This window comes from Salvelinus alpinus, chromosome 9 (assembly GCF_045679555.1).
Source record: "Salvelinus alpinus chromosome 9, SLU_Salpinus.1, whole genome shotgun sequence".
NCBI classification, from domain to species: domain Eukaryota; kingdom Metazoa; phylum Chordata; class Actinopteri; order Salmoniformes; family Salmonidae; genus Salvelinus; species Salvelinus alpinus.
In genome coordinates, this window is record NC_092094.1 from 46,979,652 (window position 1) to 46,997,371 (window position 17,720).

The window sequence follows — 17,720 nt, forward strand, 5'->3', positions numbered from 1 at the left end:
GCATGGTCTTAAACCGATCGCTGCCCCGCACCCACCCGCCCGACAACTATAAATACCTAGGTGTCTGGCTAGACTGTAAACTCTCCTTCCAGACTCACATTAAGCATCTCCAATCCAAAGTTAGATCTAGAATCAGCCTCCTTCATGCTTTGTCATGCTGCCAAACTTACCCTCGTAAAACTGACTATCCTACCGATCCTTGACTTCGGCAATGCCATTTACAAATTAGCCTCCAACACTCCTCCACAAAATGGATGCAGTCTATCACAGTGCCATCTGTTTTGTCACCAAAGCCACATATACCACCCACCACTGAGACCTGTATGCTCTCGTTGGCTGATCCTCGCTACATATTCATCGCCAAACCCACTGGCTCCAGGTTATCTATAAGTCTTTGCTAGGTATAGCTCCGCCTTATCTCAACTCAATGGTCACCATAGCAACACCCACCCGTAGCACACGCTCCAGCAGGTATATTTCACTGGTCATCCCCAAAGCCATCTCCTCTTTGGCCGCCTTTCCTTCCAGTTCTCTGCTGCCAATGACTGGAATGAATTGCAAAAATCACTGAAGTTGAAGACTTGTGTATCTCCCTCACTAACTTTAAGTGTCATCTGTCAGAGCAGCTTACCAATCGCTGCAGCTGTACACAGCCCATCTGTAAATAGCCCATCCAACCAACTACCTACCTCATCCGCATATTTGTTTTTCTGCTCTTTTGCACACCAGTATTTCTACTTGCACATCCTCATCTGCACATATTTCACTCCAGTGTAAATTTCTAAATTGGAATTACTTCGCCACTGTTGGCCTATTTATTGCTTTACCTCCTTACTTCATTTGCACACAACGTGTACAGATTTCTCTATTGTGTTATTGACTGTACGTTTGTTTATCCCATGTGTAAATCTGTGTTGTTATTTTTGTCGCACTGCTTTGCTTTATCTTGGCCAGGTCGTAGTTGTAAATGAGAACTTGTTCTCAACTGGCCTACCTGGTTAAATAAAGGTGAAATAAAAAATTAAAATAGGCTATAAAGTTTTGCATATTCTACACATCGAAACACAAGGAATAGTGTTTATGTCATTTGTTATAGGCTGTTTTTAAGGACACATAAAATGTCCAATATCCCTTGTTTATTGATGGCGCTGGCTGCGCCATGTTGGATCTGAAATTTCTCAAATGTCCGGTAAATTAAAATCTTCACTGTCATGTTGTCCAGCGCCAAATTCTACTGAAGGAAACTCTGAAATTGTATATTGTTTTTAATTAAGATTTTTGAATATTCACACAAAAATCTGTCGTCAATTCAATGGAAACCTAGCTACAGACACCATAAAGTCTCAAGTGCGCTTGTCCAGTGTCACTTTGATTATGCCTGCACATCATGGTTCACCAGCAGCCCCAGGCATCTAAAGAATAAGCTACCAGCCAAACAAGCTTGTAAGAATTGTACTTAAAACTTCCCTCTCATACTCATCTGGAGGTTGAGCATTTTTCCGTCTCTATCTCTGTAATGTGTCTGTATTTATGTAATTGTATGTGTATTTATGTTAAAAAAATAGGGACCACGATGGACATAAGTCCCCGACTTTATTGTGCAATTCTCATCCCTTTAAAAAATCTTTGTATATGTATTGTTTTTTCCGACAAATAAAAATCTAGCAACCAATCAATCAATCCAAACTGTGCAGTGGCCAATTGATGACGGGAAAGAGACATCTGTTTCAAAACACCAAAAAGTGTGACATACTAGACATAGTTTATTTATTGTCGTGTTGGAAACGCAAACCATGATATTGAAGTGCCCGAAGTCAGAATGCACTGATTATTGGTAGTGTGGTGCATCGGTACAGAAACCTGTTGGTGGAAAATTACTGACTTTATTCTCCCCATGGGGAAATGTTGTTGTAGTGTCATGTACACGTTTAAAGTGGTGTTTAAATACAAAACAATAGAACTTTCATAACAGTTACATACCAATAAAACATTTTTCTTTTAAATGAAAGAAAAAAAGACTAGCCTGCTGGCCTTACTGAGTCGATAGGAACATTAGACCAAGCTATTTAGGAGGGATATCACACCTGGCAGAAATTATTGTCTTGTTCTGTTTTTCCTGCTGAGGGGTGCCCTATACCTGTGCCCAGAGGGGAGTAGTTCAAAGTTCGGGTACAGAGGGTGGCTTGGGTCTAAAATTATTTTGTGAGCCTTGTGGAGTGCCCTGACCTTAAAGATCTCATCCAGGCCTGTCTGTTTGACTTCAAGTACCTTGCTTGCTGTGGTGATAATCCTTCTCAGCATATTTCTCTGGCTGACAGTGGCATTGCCAAACCAACAAACAATACAAAAAGTTAAAATACTCTCAATGAAAGATTTGTAAAACAGAGTCAGTAGTACAGTCTACATTAAAAGATTCCAGCTTTTTGAGAAAGCACAGTCTCTGTCGGCTCTTTTTGTAGATCAGGTCTGTACATTTACTCCACTGAAGCTTATTGTCCAAGAGGACACCCAGGTATTTGTATTCCTCTACAATCTCTATATTCTGACCTCTGATAGATGTTGCAGAGGTAGGTGTTGTACACTTTGCAATAATAGTGAAGACATCAAAACTATGAATAAGATATGGAATCATGTAGTAACCAAAAATATTGTTAAACATATAAAAACATATTTCATATTTGAGATTCTTCAAAGTAGCCACCCTTTGCCTTGATGACAGCTTTGCACACTCTTCGCATTCTCTCAACCAGCTTCACCTGGAATGCTTATCCAACAGTCTTGAATGAGTTCCCACATTTTGCTGAGCATGTGTTGGCTGCTTTTCCTTCCCTCTGTGGTCCAACTCATCCCAAAATATCGCAAATTGAGTCGGTTGATTGTGGAGGCCATGTCATCTGATGCTGCACTCCATCCCTCTCCTTATTGGTCAAATAGCCTTTACACAGCCTTGAGGTGTGTTTTGGGTCATTGTCCCGTTGAAAAACAAATGATAGTCCCACTAAGCGCAAACCAGATGGGATGGCATATTGATACAGAATGATGTGGTAGCCATGCTGGTTAAGTGTGCCTTGAATTCTATATAAATCACTGACATTGTCACCAGCAACACACCCCCACACCTCCTCCTCTATGCTTCATGGTGAGAACCACACATGCGGATATAATCCGCCCAAGCAAGTCTCTTCTTATTATCGGTGTCCATTAGTAATGGTTTCTTTGCAGCAATTCAACCACGTAGACCTGATTCACGCAGTCTCCTCTGAAAAGTTGAAGTGGAGATGTGTCTGTTACTTGAACTCTGTGACTATCTTTTGCAGAAGAGGTAACTCTGGGTCTTCCTTTCCTGTGGCGGTCCTTATGAGAGTCAGTTTCATCATAGTGCTTGATGGTTTTTGCGACTGCACTTGACCAACCAAAAGGTTCTTGAAATGTTCCGTATTGACTGACCTTAAGTCTTTTACCAAATAGGGCTATCTTCTGTATACCATCCCTACCTTGTCACAACACAACTGATTGGCTCAAATGCATTAAGAAGGAAAGAAATTCCACAAATTCACTTTTAACAAGGAACACCTGTTAATTGAAATCCATTCCAGGTGACTACCTCATGAAGCTGGTTGAGAGAATGCCAAGAGTGTGCAAAGCTGGGCAACGGGTGGCTACTTTGAAGAATCTCAAATATAGAAAATATTTTGATTTGTTTAACACTTTTTTGGGTAATACATGATTCCATATGTGTTATTTCATAGTTTTGATGTCTTCACTATTATTCTACAATGTAGAAAATAGTAAAAAATTCAAAAATGGAATGAGTAGGTGTGTCCAAACTTTGACTGGTACTATATTTTATATATTTATAAATATGGCATCAAAAATGTTGGGAATATGATTTCCCCCTAGCTGATCATTGTCTGCAGCCGGCTCTGATTGTTGTGTAATGAAACAGGCAGGGAGACTGAGCTCGTCCGTGGTGGTCGGTGAACCCTCAACCTTGTGGCCTGTAGCCTTGCGTGGCATCGACTGTGCCACAAAAGCATGCTGAAGTGGCAAAGTCGATATACACATTTAGAAACACAGGGTCGCTACAGTTATTGTTATTTGTGGTCGTAAACATTATCTGAGTTAATTCTATGAGGGGGGAGGTTGTTCGATATATTTTACAGTACAAGGGGAGGGTCATGTGAAAATATTATTAACGTTGGGGAGGGGGGTGCATTTTTTTTATAACACTTTGAGATGGACCAGCCCCACCCCCCACTGAAATTTCGTCCCTAAAACTATTTTAAATAATTACAGTGGTCTCTAAATATTCTAAGGATATGTGGGTTGTCTATAATTCCCTCAATGTTTCAAATATCAGAAACAAATACATTTATTTTGACAATGAAAAATACTGTTTGACATCTGAGATATAATCAAACAAATATTTGAAATGGTATTTGTATTCTTTGCATTAATAAGTGTCCGATTTGTCAAATGAATGAGACTTCATGTTTTATGTCTTGGTTGAATGGCTTTGAATTTCTTTGAATTAAATTATACTTCCTTCAATTCAATTTCTGCTTCCTGTGGGGTGTGGCCAACTCTCTCTCGCTGATGTTGGTGTCAGATTGCAGTCTTTCAGTCTTAGGGTGGGTTCTGGCTCAGTTCTCCCAGTGTCTCTTCTCTCTCTCCCCCTCTCTTTAACTCACTCACTCCCTCGCACTTCCCCCTTCTCCCCTTTTTCTGGTAGGTTGGAGGTGGTGGCAGATTGCAGTCTTTGGGAGAGCTGAGACAGAGCTCCATCTTCTCTTCTCTGTCTCTTCAGCTCCCATCAACAGATGGCTGCTTTTAATGGTGAAGCACTCAACCTGAAAATCCAACCTCTCCATCTCTCTGTATGTCTGTCAGTCTGCCTCACTTTCTCCCCCTCCTCTCAGTCTCTCTCTCCCCCTTTGCTCGCTTTCTTTCTTATTTCCTAGAATGGACAAACCTCAGGTGTGCCTAGTGTGTTTATGTGTGTGTGTGCGTGCGTGTGCGCGTGTGCGTGCATGTGTGTGTGTGTGTGTGTGTGTGTATGCCTTGGTGTCCTCCTTGACACTCCAAGGGTCAGCTGAGATCGTAATAAACTTTTGAAGGCACTAGCCAATTAGGGGGAGCCACTTACCAACCAGATAGACTGACACACACACACACTTGCAAGAGTGTGCATGCGCAAATGCGAACACACACTTCACTCAGCACCCCGATTCTCTTCCTTAATTAGCAGCGCCATAGTTATGAGGTGATCTCACAATGCTGCCCACCAGGGAGGTGGGGACACTGTTGTAGACCTCAGCCAATCCTCCCAGGGGAATTGCACGAGAGGTCTTCACAGGTCTAAAAAGATGGACCTGGGGCTTTCCTACTGGGATCCGATATACATAAAACCTGTTTTTATTATATCGAGTCCTTCCAAATGGACCCGAGGACAACTAGACCAGTTCCGTACAGACCTGGGCGGATACAGACCCAATCCGAGTGAGGGAAGCAGAAGAAAATATATGTTTTAAGCTACTTTATTAACCGGAGCTGATAAATGGAGAGGTGCCACTCTAGTCAGTGGGGGAGGGGCCGTACTGTGATCTAGGGAGCAGCAATGTTGCCATGTTTGCGGTTTTCGAGCTGAATTGGGACACTTTGAAAACGATGTCGCGGGTGAAAATGTATTGGTTGCGGGGTTTTGGGCTATTTCTAAGTTGCACCGCGGCCGCCATGGCATTTCTCTTAAAAAAATATATATTTCACTGTGACCTGCTGCTGACTGTCAGGCAGTGAGGCAGGCTGTTGCTGAGTGAGGAGGAGTGTGTGTGTGTGTGTGTGTGCGTGTGTGTGTTGAGAGAGCACAATAGTTATTGGCTGAGTCACGTGAGCGAGAGGAGACAGAGCAGCACGCACGTTGTGGTAACTTTTTACCAGTTGTAGGTAGGCAATTTAGATTGTGAAGACACCTATTTTCAACCCTTTTTCCATAAAACATTAATATGCTAGAACTGATGCACATCAATAAATAATGCGGACAATGCACTGGAAAACGACTTTGGGCGCACTAGAGCGTATTACATAAATACGCTCGGAGGGGGTTTAAACTGCATTCTAATGTTGAACTGCTTATAGTAAACGGTATCAAGCGAAGTGCTTTATGCGTGCTCAGTTCTTGGGTCTGGAGTAGACATTTGAAATGGAAGTTATGGAACTCCCTCGCGTGGTTCTTTGAAACTGACATTAGGCTAAATGTGGAGAGTAATACATTTGCATCTGTTGGCCATCAAGTAGTTTATTAATTGATTTGCCATTGCAGGCTACCATTTGATACCCTACATATGTTGAAATGACGATATCACTGGACTCATTGCAAATCAATTTGTGCAACTTGTGTAGCCTACCTGGAGCTAGCAAACCAATTTAATAAATAACCTATAACTTCAGTTTATAGATGTTGTAGCCTTGTGTTATTATGAACGCATTAGATTGACGGTAACAGTAGTCAGATTAGGCTACAGGTAAAACTAATTCTAAAAAATAAACACTGACTGTTGTTGACAAGCATATTCAGTTCATATACATATTATTAATATTTAATTCAGTGATTGAAATTATGACCACATCCTCAGTAGCCTATTCCAGCGGGGTAATGGGAAACACAAGCACTTCTTATTGCGAAATCACCTCGCTATTCATGTTGAATAAATTAGTCTGTTAATTTGAACTAAACAAGCTGCTAAATTGTTCTGTTTACATCTAGCCTACATCTTGTCTAGGCTACTGTAGACTATATTAAATGAGATGTTGACCTATCAGGGGCTATAGGCTACCTGCCTTTATCCAAGAAAACTATGGCAAATTTTATTAGAATCATAAACCCAGATTTTTGACAGTAGCCTATGTCTATTGAAAAGACAAGCCAATCTCGCAAATGGGCAATTTATCACGGTTTGTAGTCTTAACATCTGGCACATAATAACAGCACAATTACCAGAAAATGGCCTAACAGTTTTTTTTATGTTCATCCAAGTGTTTCTTGCTCAGAGTTTGAGGTCCTCTGTCCAACTTTTATCACTCAAACTCTGCTGTCAGATTTATCTATAGTTATGCACATGCACAAAGTGGATTTATTTACAATTATAAACTGGTTGGGTCGAGCCCTGAATGCTGATTGGCTGACAGCCGGGGTATATCAGACTGCATACCACAGGTATGACAAAACATTTACTTGCACTGCTCTAATTATGTTGGTAACCAGTTTATAATAGCAATAAGGCACCTCTGGGGTTTGTGGTATATGGCCAATATACCACGGCTAAGGGCTGTGTCCAGGCACTCCGCAATGCGTCGTGTGCATAAGAACAGCCCATAGCCGTGGTTTATTGGCGATATACCACACCTCCTCAGGCCTTATTGCTTAATTATAAACCTGGTTCGAACCCAGAATGCTGATTGGCTGAAAGCCGTGGTATATCAGACCATATACCATGGATATGACAAAACATAACTTTTTACTGTTCTAATTACGTTGGTAATCAGTTTATAATAGCAATAACGCCCCCTGGGGGTTTGTGGTATATGGCCAATATACCACGGCTAACAGCTGTATTCAGGCACTCTGCTTTGCGTCGTGCAGAGAACATCCCTTAGCCGTGGTATATTGGCCATATACCATAACCTGTGCTTTATTGCTTAATCATAGGAGTCAAGCGAGTTAAATCGACATCCATTGATGGAACATGATATGGTGAATTTAATAAGGGCAAATTATCTTTTCTCTTGCCACATATTCAAAATGTCCTTTATTATGTAATATCATATCTAGCAAGAATTATTATTTTGAGGAAACCCGAATTTAGCTTCTAATGTCGTTACAAGTTACTATGAGTCCACCTTAACTGGCTCGATAACATTATGGATATGGAAACTCCTCTCTTTTGGTCATTGTAGCCTATCCTTCTCCTTTACCTTTTAATTTCACCATCCATTGATTAGATATATCCTAATTTTTGCCACACACGGACGCTCTATGACTTTAGCCTATTGTCGATTTGATAACTTATGATTGGCCAACAACAACAACAAGCTACATTCGCCACTCTCGTGAAAAGTACGAGAAATCTCTCTCTCTCTTTACTGCAGCAGTCGTGTTTGGATCTGTAGGGACTTTCCAGACAAGTCATTTAAAATGACACATACCCGAGACCTGTGACAATCATATCAGATCCGACCCAGACCTGTGACATTATTTACAATTCTGGATCCAGACCCACTCGGGTATTCGGGTACAGGTGGATCCGTGAAGACCTCTACCTTGCACTGACAGTGGAGTGCCATGATCCACCAAAGTCTAGTACATGGATAATTTCAGAAGTCTGTTGGTTTTCTATCTGTTCAGAAGCAATGTAGGCAATGCAAAGTCAAAAGGTCAACTTGTTACTTTGCAGTCCATGGTGCATGAACTGAAGAACAAACTGGAATTTGATTTTTCTCACTGAAAAGTAGAAGGATTGGTTCAATTAGGCTTAGATTGAGTATCCCTAGACATTTTCTAGCCAGATAAGGCCAGTCTTGCTATTCCACTGATTTGACTGATGGCATGAATGTCATTGGGTTTAAAAATGGAGCTGGGCTGCCCTCTGTTGGAGTGAAGGAAGCCCAACATGAAATACATTCAATATCATCAAAATGTACCTGAAATAATGCATTCCAATCAAATAGACAAGGCAGAATGACTTGAACACACACATACTTCTCATATAAAAAAAAATTCTGTCCGAATACTGACAGACAGAAGTTACCCGTGCCTCTGCTCCTTAGCTCATCATCTTCCTCTCTACCCCTTTCTTTCTCTCCATCACCTCTATCAGCCACCGCTAGGGGGTGCTGCTATCCTTTCTTTGCCTTGTGTTCTAATGACAGTTTCTATTACAGCCTGACCCTTAAACGTTAGTCACTTTGCTGTTTTTCATTATATCTCCATACAAAACATACATATCCCATACAAATAAATCCTAGTAAACTCTAGGGTCCTATAAAATTATTTATAGTGTGACCTAAGCTTGCCTGCTCTTCCTGACCTCCACTGTCACCTAACATCATACATTTACATTTAAGTCATTTAGCTGACGCTCTTATCCAGAGCGACTTACAAATTGGAAAGTTCATACATATTCATCCCAACTGGGTACCAACTGGGTAGTGTATTTCATACCCTCAGTATGACTTGGTAGTGTATTTCATACCCTCAGTATGACTTGGTAGTGTATTTCATACCCTCAGTATGACTTGGTAGTGTATTTCATACCCTCAGTATGACTTGGTAGTGTATTTCATACCCTCAGTATGACTTGGTAGTGTATTTCATACCCTCAGTATGACTTGGTAGTGTATTTCATACCCTCAGTATGACTTGGTAGTGTATTTCATACCCTCAGTATGACTGGGTAGTGTATTTCATACCCTCAGTATGACTGGGTAGTGTAGTTCATACCCTCAGTATGACTGGGTAGTGTAGTTCATACCCTTAGTATAACTGGGTAGTGTGGTTCATACCCTCAGTATGACTGGGTAGTGTAGTTCATACCCTCAGTATGACTGGGTAGTGTAGTTCTTACCCCCAGTATGACTGGGTAGTGTAGTTCTTACCCTCAGTATGACTGGGTAGGTATGACTGGGTAGAGTAGTTCTTACCCTCAGTCTGACTGGGTAGGTATGACTGGGTAGTTTAGTTCTTACCCTCAGTATGACTGGGTAGTGTAGTTCTTACCCTCAGTATGACTGGGTAGTGTAGTTCTTACCCGCTGTGCTTCATGTTGGGGGGTTTGTCCATGCGGACAGCAAGTTGGATCTTTAGCTCTACGTCCTGACTGTTCTTGGACACCACCATCTTGTGGAGCTCAGCCTGCTTGGGTCCGTTGGTGGTGGGGTTCAGGATCACCTGGGAATGGGAGAGAGGGAAAGGAAAGGATGGGGTGACAAAGGGAGAGTGCATAGGAGAGATAATAAACTATTTTACAGAAGGTGAAGTAATGATGGCTTCTGGCTTCTCCACCACCAAAATATACAAACAGTCTCTCTCATCAGACAGTCAGTGACAGACAGACGTACACATCCTCATACTTTGTGACTTTGATGGGAACAGACAGGTGAAGGACATCACAAAACCATGGCTGTCTGGGGAAGACACAAACAAGTCAGACTTTCTTTTCATATCACAACCCCCTCTGTAGTTGCTCCATATTGTTATGGAAAAGGTTAGGTAGTTCAGACTAGTTTTTCTCAAACCTTTCCTCGGGGACCCAGAGAAGTTTCACAATTTAGTTTTAGCCCTGAACTTTCTCACCTGATTCACCTAGTCAAGGACTTGATGATTAGTTGCCTTAGGGGTGCTAGTGGTGGAATAGTTCAAATACATGAAACAGTTGGAGATCTCCGAGGGGAGGTTTGAGAACCACTGGTTTAGACCGCTCACTACCACTACACCATCTCCCAGGAGGCATCACCCCCCAGGGGGCAGCAGCAACATATTTGCCCATTGTAGAAGTAGTCAGAATGTAACTCTTTTAGGAGATTTAGGATTTAGGAGATCGAGGTGTGCTCACAGTTTACCCATTTTGCATACTCCACCCTACCATAAGACATCCATGTCTTCATCAATGGAAAGGGTAAACGGTTGAGTTTGATATAATTTAAAGGCTTACAAACAGGGTTGTGAAACTATTTTATAATTTGAGATTTTTTTTTAACATAGAAATGTTGCTCAAAAACCTTTCATGTCAATTACCAAAAAATGTGATGGCGGGCATAACAAACACCTCAGATGATGTAAAATAGGTTCTAAGCCTCAACATATGCACAAATACTGTATTTATAGATAATTTACGATAAAGGATAAACAATGACAATAAAAAATATATATATATTCAAGAAATTCTAAAGTAGTTTGAGAACACTGTATGCTTTTAAATGATATCAAACTCCACCGTTGATCTTTTCCACTGATAGATACGTCTCATACTAGGGTGGGGTATGCAAAACGGGTCAACTTTAAGCATCTGTCTCCTAAATGTTTTGGCATTCGAATCCAAAGAGTAACTTTCTGACCACTTCTACCATGTATGGAAAGTTTTGTTCAAATCAAAAGGTCAAAAAGTGATTGAAATCAAATAGAACGACCCTGATCGGTTTCAGAACTGTATTCAGGTAGAGACTAAATCTGTGGCAATGAAATCCTCATCTGTATATAGACCCCATAGACATACTCACCATGCTTCAATTACTTTTAGAGACAAAGAGTGCTTTGAGTTGTTAAGACACAAGTGTGTGTTTGTTTGTGCGTTTGTGTGTGTGAGAGAGAGAAATAGACAGAGAGAAAAGGGGGGGGAGAGAGATAGAGAAGGAGGCAGAAACAGAGATTAGAGAGGGTGAGGAAAACGAGAGAGAAGGAGAAAAACAGGATTAATGGAGGGGGACAGACTTTTTAGAGCAATTACTTTTGACCAAAGAGAGAAGAAGATGGAGAATGAAAGAGGAAAAATGAAAGACAATAAGTTGGCAGAATGTGTGTGTATGCACGCTGTCACTTGTTTGTATTCCGCATGTGTGTGTACACAGTATGTTCGTTGCATGCGTGTGGCACACCCACTAACACTGACTGGGAGAGAGATCTTAGTGGTGCTCATTGTTTTGTTAGTGTCGCAGTGTTATCAGTGTCTCAAAGGGAGTCTCCATCTGTTTCTCAGAGAGAAGAAGAGGAAGAGATAGTGATGGGGAGAAGAGAGAGGGGGCTCTTCCGGTAGGATAACAGCTCCAGCTCTTGCACATTCTATACAATGCATGTCTCAAATATTTCAATGGCATCCATGTCATGGGAAAAACTAGCCTAGGTACATTACTGTTTGGCCTACATTGTTACATTGCCAAGCCAATGAATGATTGGGTCATTCTAATTGCTAGTATCTGATATAAATACTAACTGATATCAAGTGGCTGATATTGATAGTGAATTATATCAATCTTAATAGGTTGATGTACAGTATGTACTGGTGTCTTACCCTCCCCAGCTCCTTGTCTTCAAGGGCCAGTACCCCCGTGCTCTCTGTAAACAGCTTCACTTTGACCATGGGTAACGGGTGCGTCGTAGTGAAGTCCCCCTGAGTGCCCCACCTGAAAGACACATAGGTTCCAACCCTCAGGATTAAACATCAAATCAAAGTGTATTTGTCACATGCACAGGATACAACAGGTGTAAACAGTACAGCGAAATGCTTACTTGCAAGCTCTTCCTCAACAATGCAGTGTTCAATATCAAAGTTAAGACATAGAGAATCCAGAAAAGGATCTTAAAGCTAGAGTCCTTAAAGTCCTACTCCAGGCTCCTTTTCACTTCATTCGTCACCTAATTTACTGAACAAAAGGCACATAGGTGGTCCAGGTATCCTCATGACATGGCACAAGTAGGGGGGGTGGGCCATTTCTCTTTTGTTCTCTATTGCTCCTCTATTGTTACCGCATGCAAGGAGGGAGTCCGATGACACCAGAGGGCACCATCAGATCAACTCCTTGAATGGTCTACTCCTTGAAGTTTGCAGTAGTCTAAAAAAAACACACATTTTCGCAAAACATATTTTTTACCCTTAATTGCGTTTACATTTGTGTATTTATACGTGAGCTATTGTTTGTCTACAGGAAAAGTTCAAATAGATGGAGTGCGTCTTTAAATGAGACAATAACAAAGCGCCCCCCACCCCCGCCTCTGTTTTGGTAAAAAGCTGAGGGATGGGACTGGAGAAATGTAACCACTCTCATATTCATAGACAGAGCCATGGATGCAAGGACTGACCATCCATGATATACAAATTATAGTTTTAACCATGTTTGGAGGTTATACAGTGTTTGTTCACATTTACATTGTTTACAAACATTGGAGTAAAACAAGCTTATATTCTGTTCTGATATGACAGTTAAACTAAGCTCATGAGGCATTTATAAGTTATATTCTTCAAGAATCAATGAGTATATATCATACATTTATAATCCAAAAAATAGACGTAGCAACTAAGGATTGTAGCTTTCAAAGAGCACAGAATCAATATTAGGTCGGGGGGCACTTTTTTCTTCTTTCAGGTGGGGCACTCAGGGGGACTTCACTACGACGCACCCGTTACCCATGGTCAAAAAAAAAACACACGAGAAATAAAACAAACAAGAATGTGCACTATATATACAAGGTCAGTACCAGTTTAGGGCTGTTATGGTGACCATATTACCGCCACACTGGCGGCCAGGAGTTTCCCTGTACTTCGCTCCATACCATTACTTTTTATCCTGAAAAACTCCCCAGTACTTGCCAATGTGAAGCATACCCATACCATGATGCAGCCACCACATTACATAGAAAATAAGGAGGCAGTTACTTAGTGATATGTTGCACTTACCCCAAACATAAGGCTTTGTATTTAGGTAAAAAAGTGCTTTTTCTTTGTTGCAGTATTACTTTAGTGCCTTTTTGCATACAAGATGCATGTTTTGGAATATTGTTATTCTGTATATTTGTATTCCTCTTTTCACTCTGTCATTTAGATCATTATTCTTTAGTCAATAAAATGTTGTTGATCTATCCACAGTTCTCCCATCACAGCCATTGAATTCTGTAGCTTTTTTTTTTTAAATCAGTTCTGCAGCTCAGTTCAGAAGGACGCCTGTATCTTTGATGTGTCTGGGTGTTTTAATACATAATCCAAAGCATAATTATTAACCTGACCATGCTTAAAGATATATTCAATGTCTGATTTATTATTGTTATCCATCTACCAATCACTGCCCTTCTTCATGAGGCTTTCAAAGAGCTCCATGGTCTTTGTAGTTGAATCTGTGCTTGAAATTCAATACTTGACTGAGGGACCTTACATGTGTTGTATGTATGGGGTACAAAGGAAGGGTTAGTCATTCAAAAATCATGTCAACCCCTATTATTTCACACAGAGTGAGTCCATGTCACTTATGTGATTTTTTAAAGTAAAATTTTACTCCTGAACTAATTGAGGCTTGCCTAAACAAAGGGGCTGAATACTTATGCAACAACTATATATTAGTTATGAATTTGTTATTTATCTTTAAAAAATAATAATAATATTCTTCCGCTTTGACACGAGTATATTGTCTAGATTTTTTTTTAAATACATCATTTTAATCCCAGAAATCCAAAGGGTCTGAATACTTTTGCAAGGCACTGTAGATGGATATAACTCGTTTTAGTATAGACATTCCTATTGAGGGCTTTGTAGTATATTAATTTAACAATGTTTGTTATTGCCTTGGATTGAATAAAATGAAAATACATGTCCTAAGTTTGAAGACTTAACAATGTTTTAAAATAGTTTTTTGGGGGTGGGGTTGCAAATTGCAACACTTCTGTAAAATCACTCATATACAATTTCAATATATCTATGCCAATAACACATTGTGGGTAGAGGTCTTATCGTGGCCAAAACGTTAGACTAGTCCCGAAATGGACCCAGGGCTTTCCCCCCCCACCCCCCCCGGAGCCTAACCCAAATAATTACTGTAAAAATAATTGAGACCCAGTCTGAAAGGACCCGAGGACAACCAGACCCGTCCCCATATAGACCCGGTCTGGTCCAGACCAGGTCTGATCCGATCCGAGTGAGGGAAGCAGCAGAAAAGCATTTTTTCTTTAGCTAGCTACATTATTAACTGAAGCTGTTAATGCATGAGCCGAGAGGAACGGATGAGCTCTAGCATTAGGCGGGGAAGGGGCCGTGCGGTGTGTGTGAGTGGCGCTAGGTGCAAGAAGCGGGCAGGAGAGAGAGAGGCAGCATAGGATGCTCTTTACCCCATCCTACACAATTACAACAACAACTCAATTTAGAGTATTAAGTAAATCAAATCAAATTGTATTTGTCACAGTAGCAGCCTTCCTGTTGCTGTTGGCTCTTGGTCGTTGTAGCCTATCCTTCTCATTATTCCATCTTCCATTGTTCTCCTAATTTGCACACATAGAACCAGAGGCTAGTGCCGCTTTGATGACTTGTAATTGGCTAACAACAACAAGCAACACGCACCACTCTCGCGAAATGTAATTAGATACTTTCTCTCTTTCTCTACTGCAGCAGTCACGTTCAGGTCTGTATAGGTCCTTACCGGCAAATCAGTTATAATTACACATCCTCGAGACAATCAGATCTGACCCAGAGTCACCTACAGAATTTCAGTTTTGGGTGGACCCGTGAAGACCTCTAGGTCTGTACTCTCCTGGAAGCTTCTGATTTGAGTTTAAGGTGGAGGATGAGCATGGTGGGTGGTTCATTTATCCCACTAGGCACAAACGGATTGTTGGAAACAATGTTTATTCATTGTCATTTCAACAAAATAAATGTATGTGATTATGTTAAATCAGTGTGGAAAACTGATAGGATTTGCAAAAAGTCATCAACGTAAAGGGATTTCGGGAATGTCTGTACTTTCTTCACCTAAATCCACCGTTACCCTAAAACCAATGAGATGGTTAAAATATTTGTTGGTTTTACAATCAAATTGAATTAAAACTAGCATTGAACTGATGTCTGTGCCCAGTGGGATAACACCTGCATGACAGGTCACACGTGTGTGCTAGTGTGTGTGTGTATTTATTATTTCCCAGTTGCCAAGACAACGTGTGGATTGCATTCAAAACTGTCTGTTCCTTTAAATTGCGAGAGACAAAAGAAATATGAACTAATTCACAGAGGAGGGTAAAGGAAAAGATCAGTTCAAACAAGAAGTGTCTATTGTTTGCCTCGTGTTATTTTTATCACGGTACACCAAGAGAATGGACACTGGAGATAACCCTTAGCAGACTTTACCCAACACTGACCTGTCTTTGTTTACCTCTCTTAAGAAAGTCAACAGTTAAGGATGTCATGTGAGGTAGGGAAGTTAATATGTGTGGTGTATTTTCCAAAGGTGTTTTCTGTCTTAGATACATTATCTGACAAGGTATAGAATAGCAACAAATACCTACCTGGCTGAAGCAAAACATTTACTTAATTTCTTCCTTGACAAGAGAGTGAGTGTGTGGGAAGGAAGGTCTTTCCCATCTCTGCTGAAGGACAAGTATTGTCTGTCTATGCATAAAATACTTAGAAATGCACTGATTAGTTCAGTCAAGTAACTACCCTCTAATCCAACTAAGATGCAAGACGATGACAATCATTGGTCTTGCAGTCAGCCTACACAAAGGCGTGTAATGACTTCAAATTGAATGGAGCCTCCAATGGTAAGGAAAAAGAACAGAAAATGTCACTTTTTTATTATTTTTTAATTTCACCTTTATTTATTTATCCAGGTAGGCCAGTTGAGAACAAGTTCTCATTTACAACCGCGACCTGGCCAAGATAAAGCAAAGCAGTGCGCCACAAACAACACAGAGTTACACGTGGGATAAACAAACGTACAGTCAATAACACAATTTAAAAATCTATATACAGTGTGTGCAAATGTAGTAAGATTAGGGAGGTAAGGCAAATAGGCCATAGTGGTAAAGAATTACAATTTAGCAATTAACACTGGAGTGATAGATGTGCAGAAGATGAATGTGCAAGTAGAGATACTGGGGTGCAAAGGAGCAAAACAAAAAATAACAATAGGGGGATGAGGTAGTTGGATGGGCTATTTACAGATGGGCTGTGTACAGGTGCAATGATCGGTAAGCTGCTCTGACAGCTGATGCTTAAAGTTATTGGAGGGAGATGTATAAGACTCCACAGCTTCAGTGATTTTTGCAATTCGTTCCAGTCATTGGCAGGAGAGAACTGGAAGGAAAGGCAGCCAAAGGAGGAGTTGGCTTTGGGGATGACCAGTGAAATATACCTGCTGGAGCACTTGCTACGGGTGGGTGCTGCTACGGTGACCAGTGAGCTGAGATAAGGGGCTAAACCTAGCAAAGACTTATTTATAGATGACCTGGATCCAGTGGGTTTGGCGATGAATATGAAGCGAGGGCCAGCCAACGAGAGCATATAGGTCGCAGTGGTGGGTAGTATATGGGGCTTTGGTGACACGGATGGCACTGTGATAGACTACATCCAATTTGCTGAGTAGAGTGTTGGAGGCTAATTTGTAAATAACATTCCGAAGTCAAGGATCGGTAGGATACTCCGTTTTACGAGGGTATGTTTGGCAGCATGCGTGAAGGATGCTTTGTTGCGAAATAGGAAGCCAATTCTAGATTTCATTTTGGATTGGAGATGCTTAATGTGAGTCTGGAAGGAGAGTTTACAGTCTAACCAGACACCTAGGTATTTGTAGATGTACACATATTCTAAGTCAGAACCGTCCAGAGTAGTGATGATAGTCGGGCGGGCGGGTGCGGACAGCGATCGGTTGAAGAGCATGCATTTAGTTTTACTTGCATTTAAGAGCAGTTGGAGGCCACGGAAGGAGTGTTATATGGCGCTCGTCTGGAGGTTTGTTAACACAGTGTCCAAAGAAGGGCCAGAAGTATACAGAGAATCACCAGCAGCAAGCGCGTCAGTCATTACAGTCATTAACTTGTTATGCATAGGGGGCAGCCTTCTCACGTTTGGATGAAAAGCGTGCCAAGAGTAAACTGTTGCTAATATATGCATATTATTAGTAGTATTGGATAGAAAACACTCTGACGTTTCTAAAACTGTTTGAAAGATGTCTGTGAGTATAACAGAACTCATATGGCA

General features: G+C 41.0%; 1 protein-coding gene across 1 annotated transcript in view; it reads right to left on the minus strand.

Annotated features, from left to right (window-relative positions):
- Positions 1-17,720, minus strand: part of LOC139530232 (calcium-dependent secretion activator 2-like) — a 250,472-nt gene that overhangs the window by 118,193 nt on the left and 114,559 nt on the right. Inside the window, exons 7-8 of the mRNA XM_071326441.1 lie at positions 12,060-12,171; positions 9,804-9,943 (exon numbers count right to left, since the gene is read on the minus strand). Coding sequence (XP_071182542.1) covers positions 9,804-9,943; positions 12,060-12,171 — 252 coding nt within the window. The remainder of the gene's footprint in view (positions 1-9,803; positions 9,944-12,059; positions 12,172-17,720) is intronic.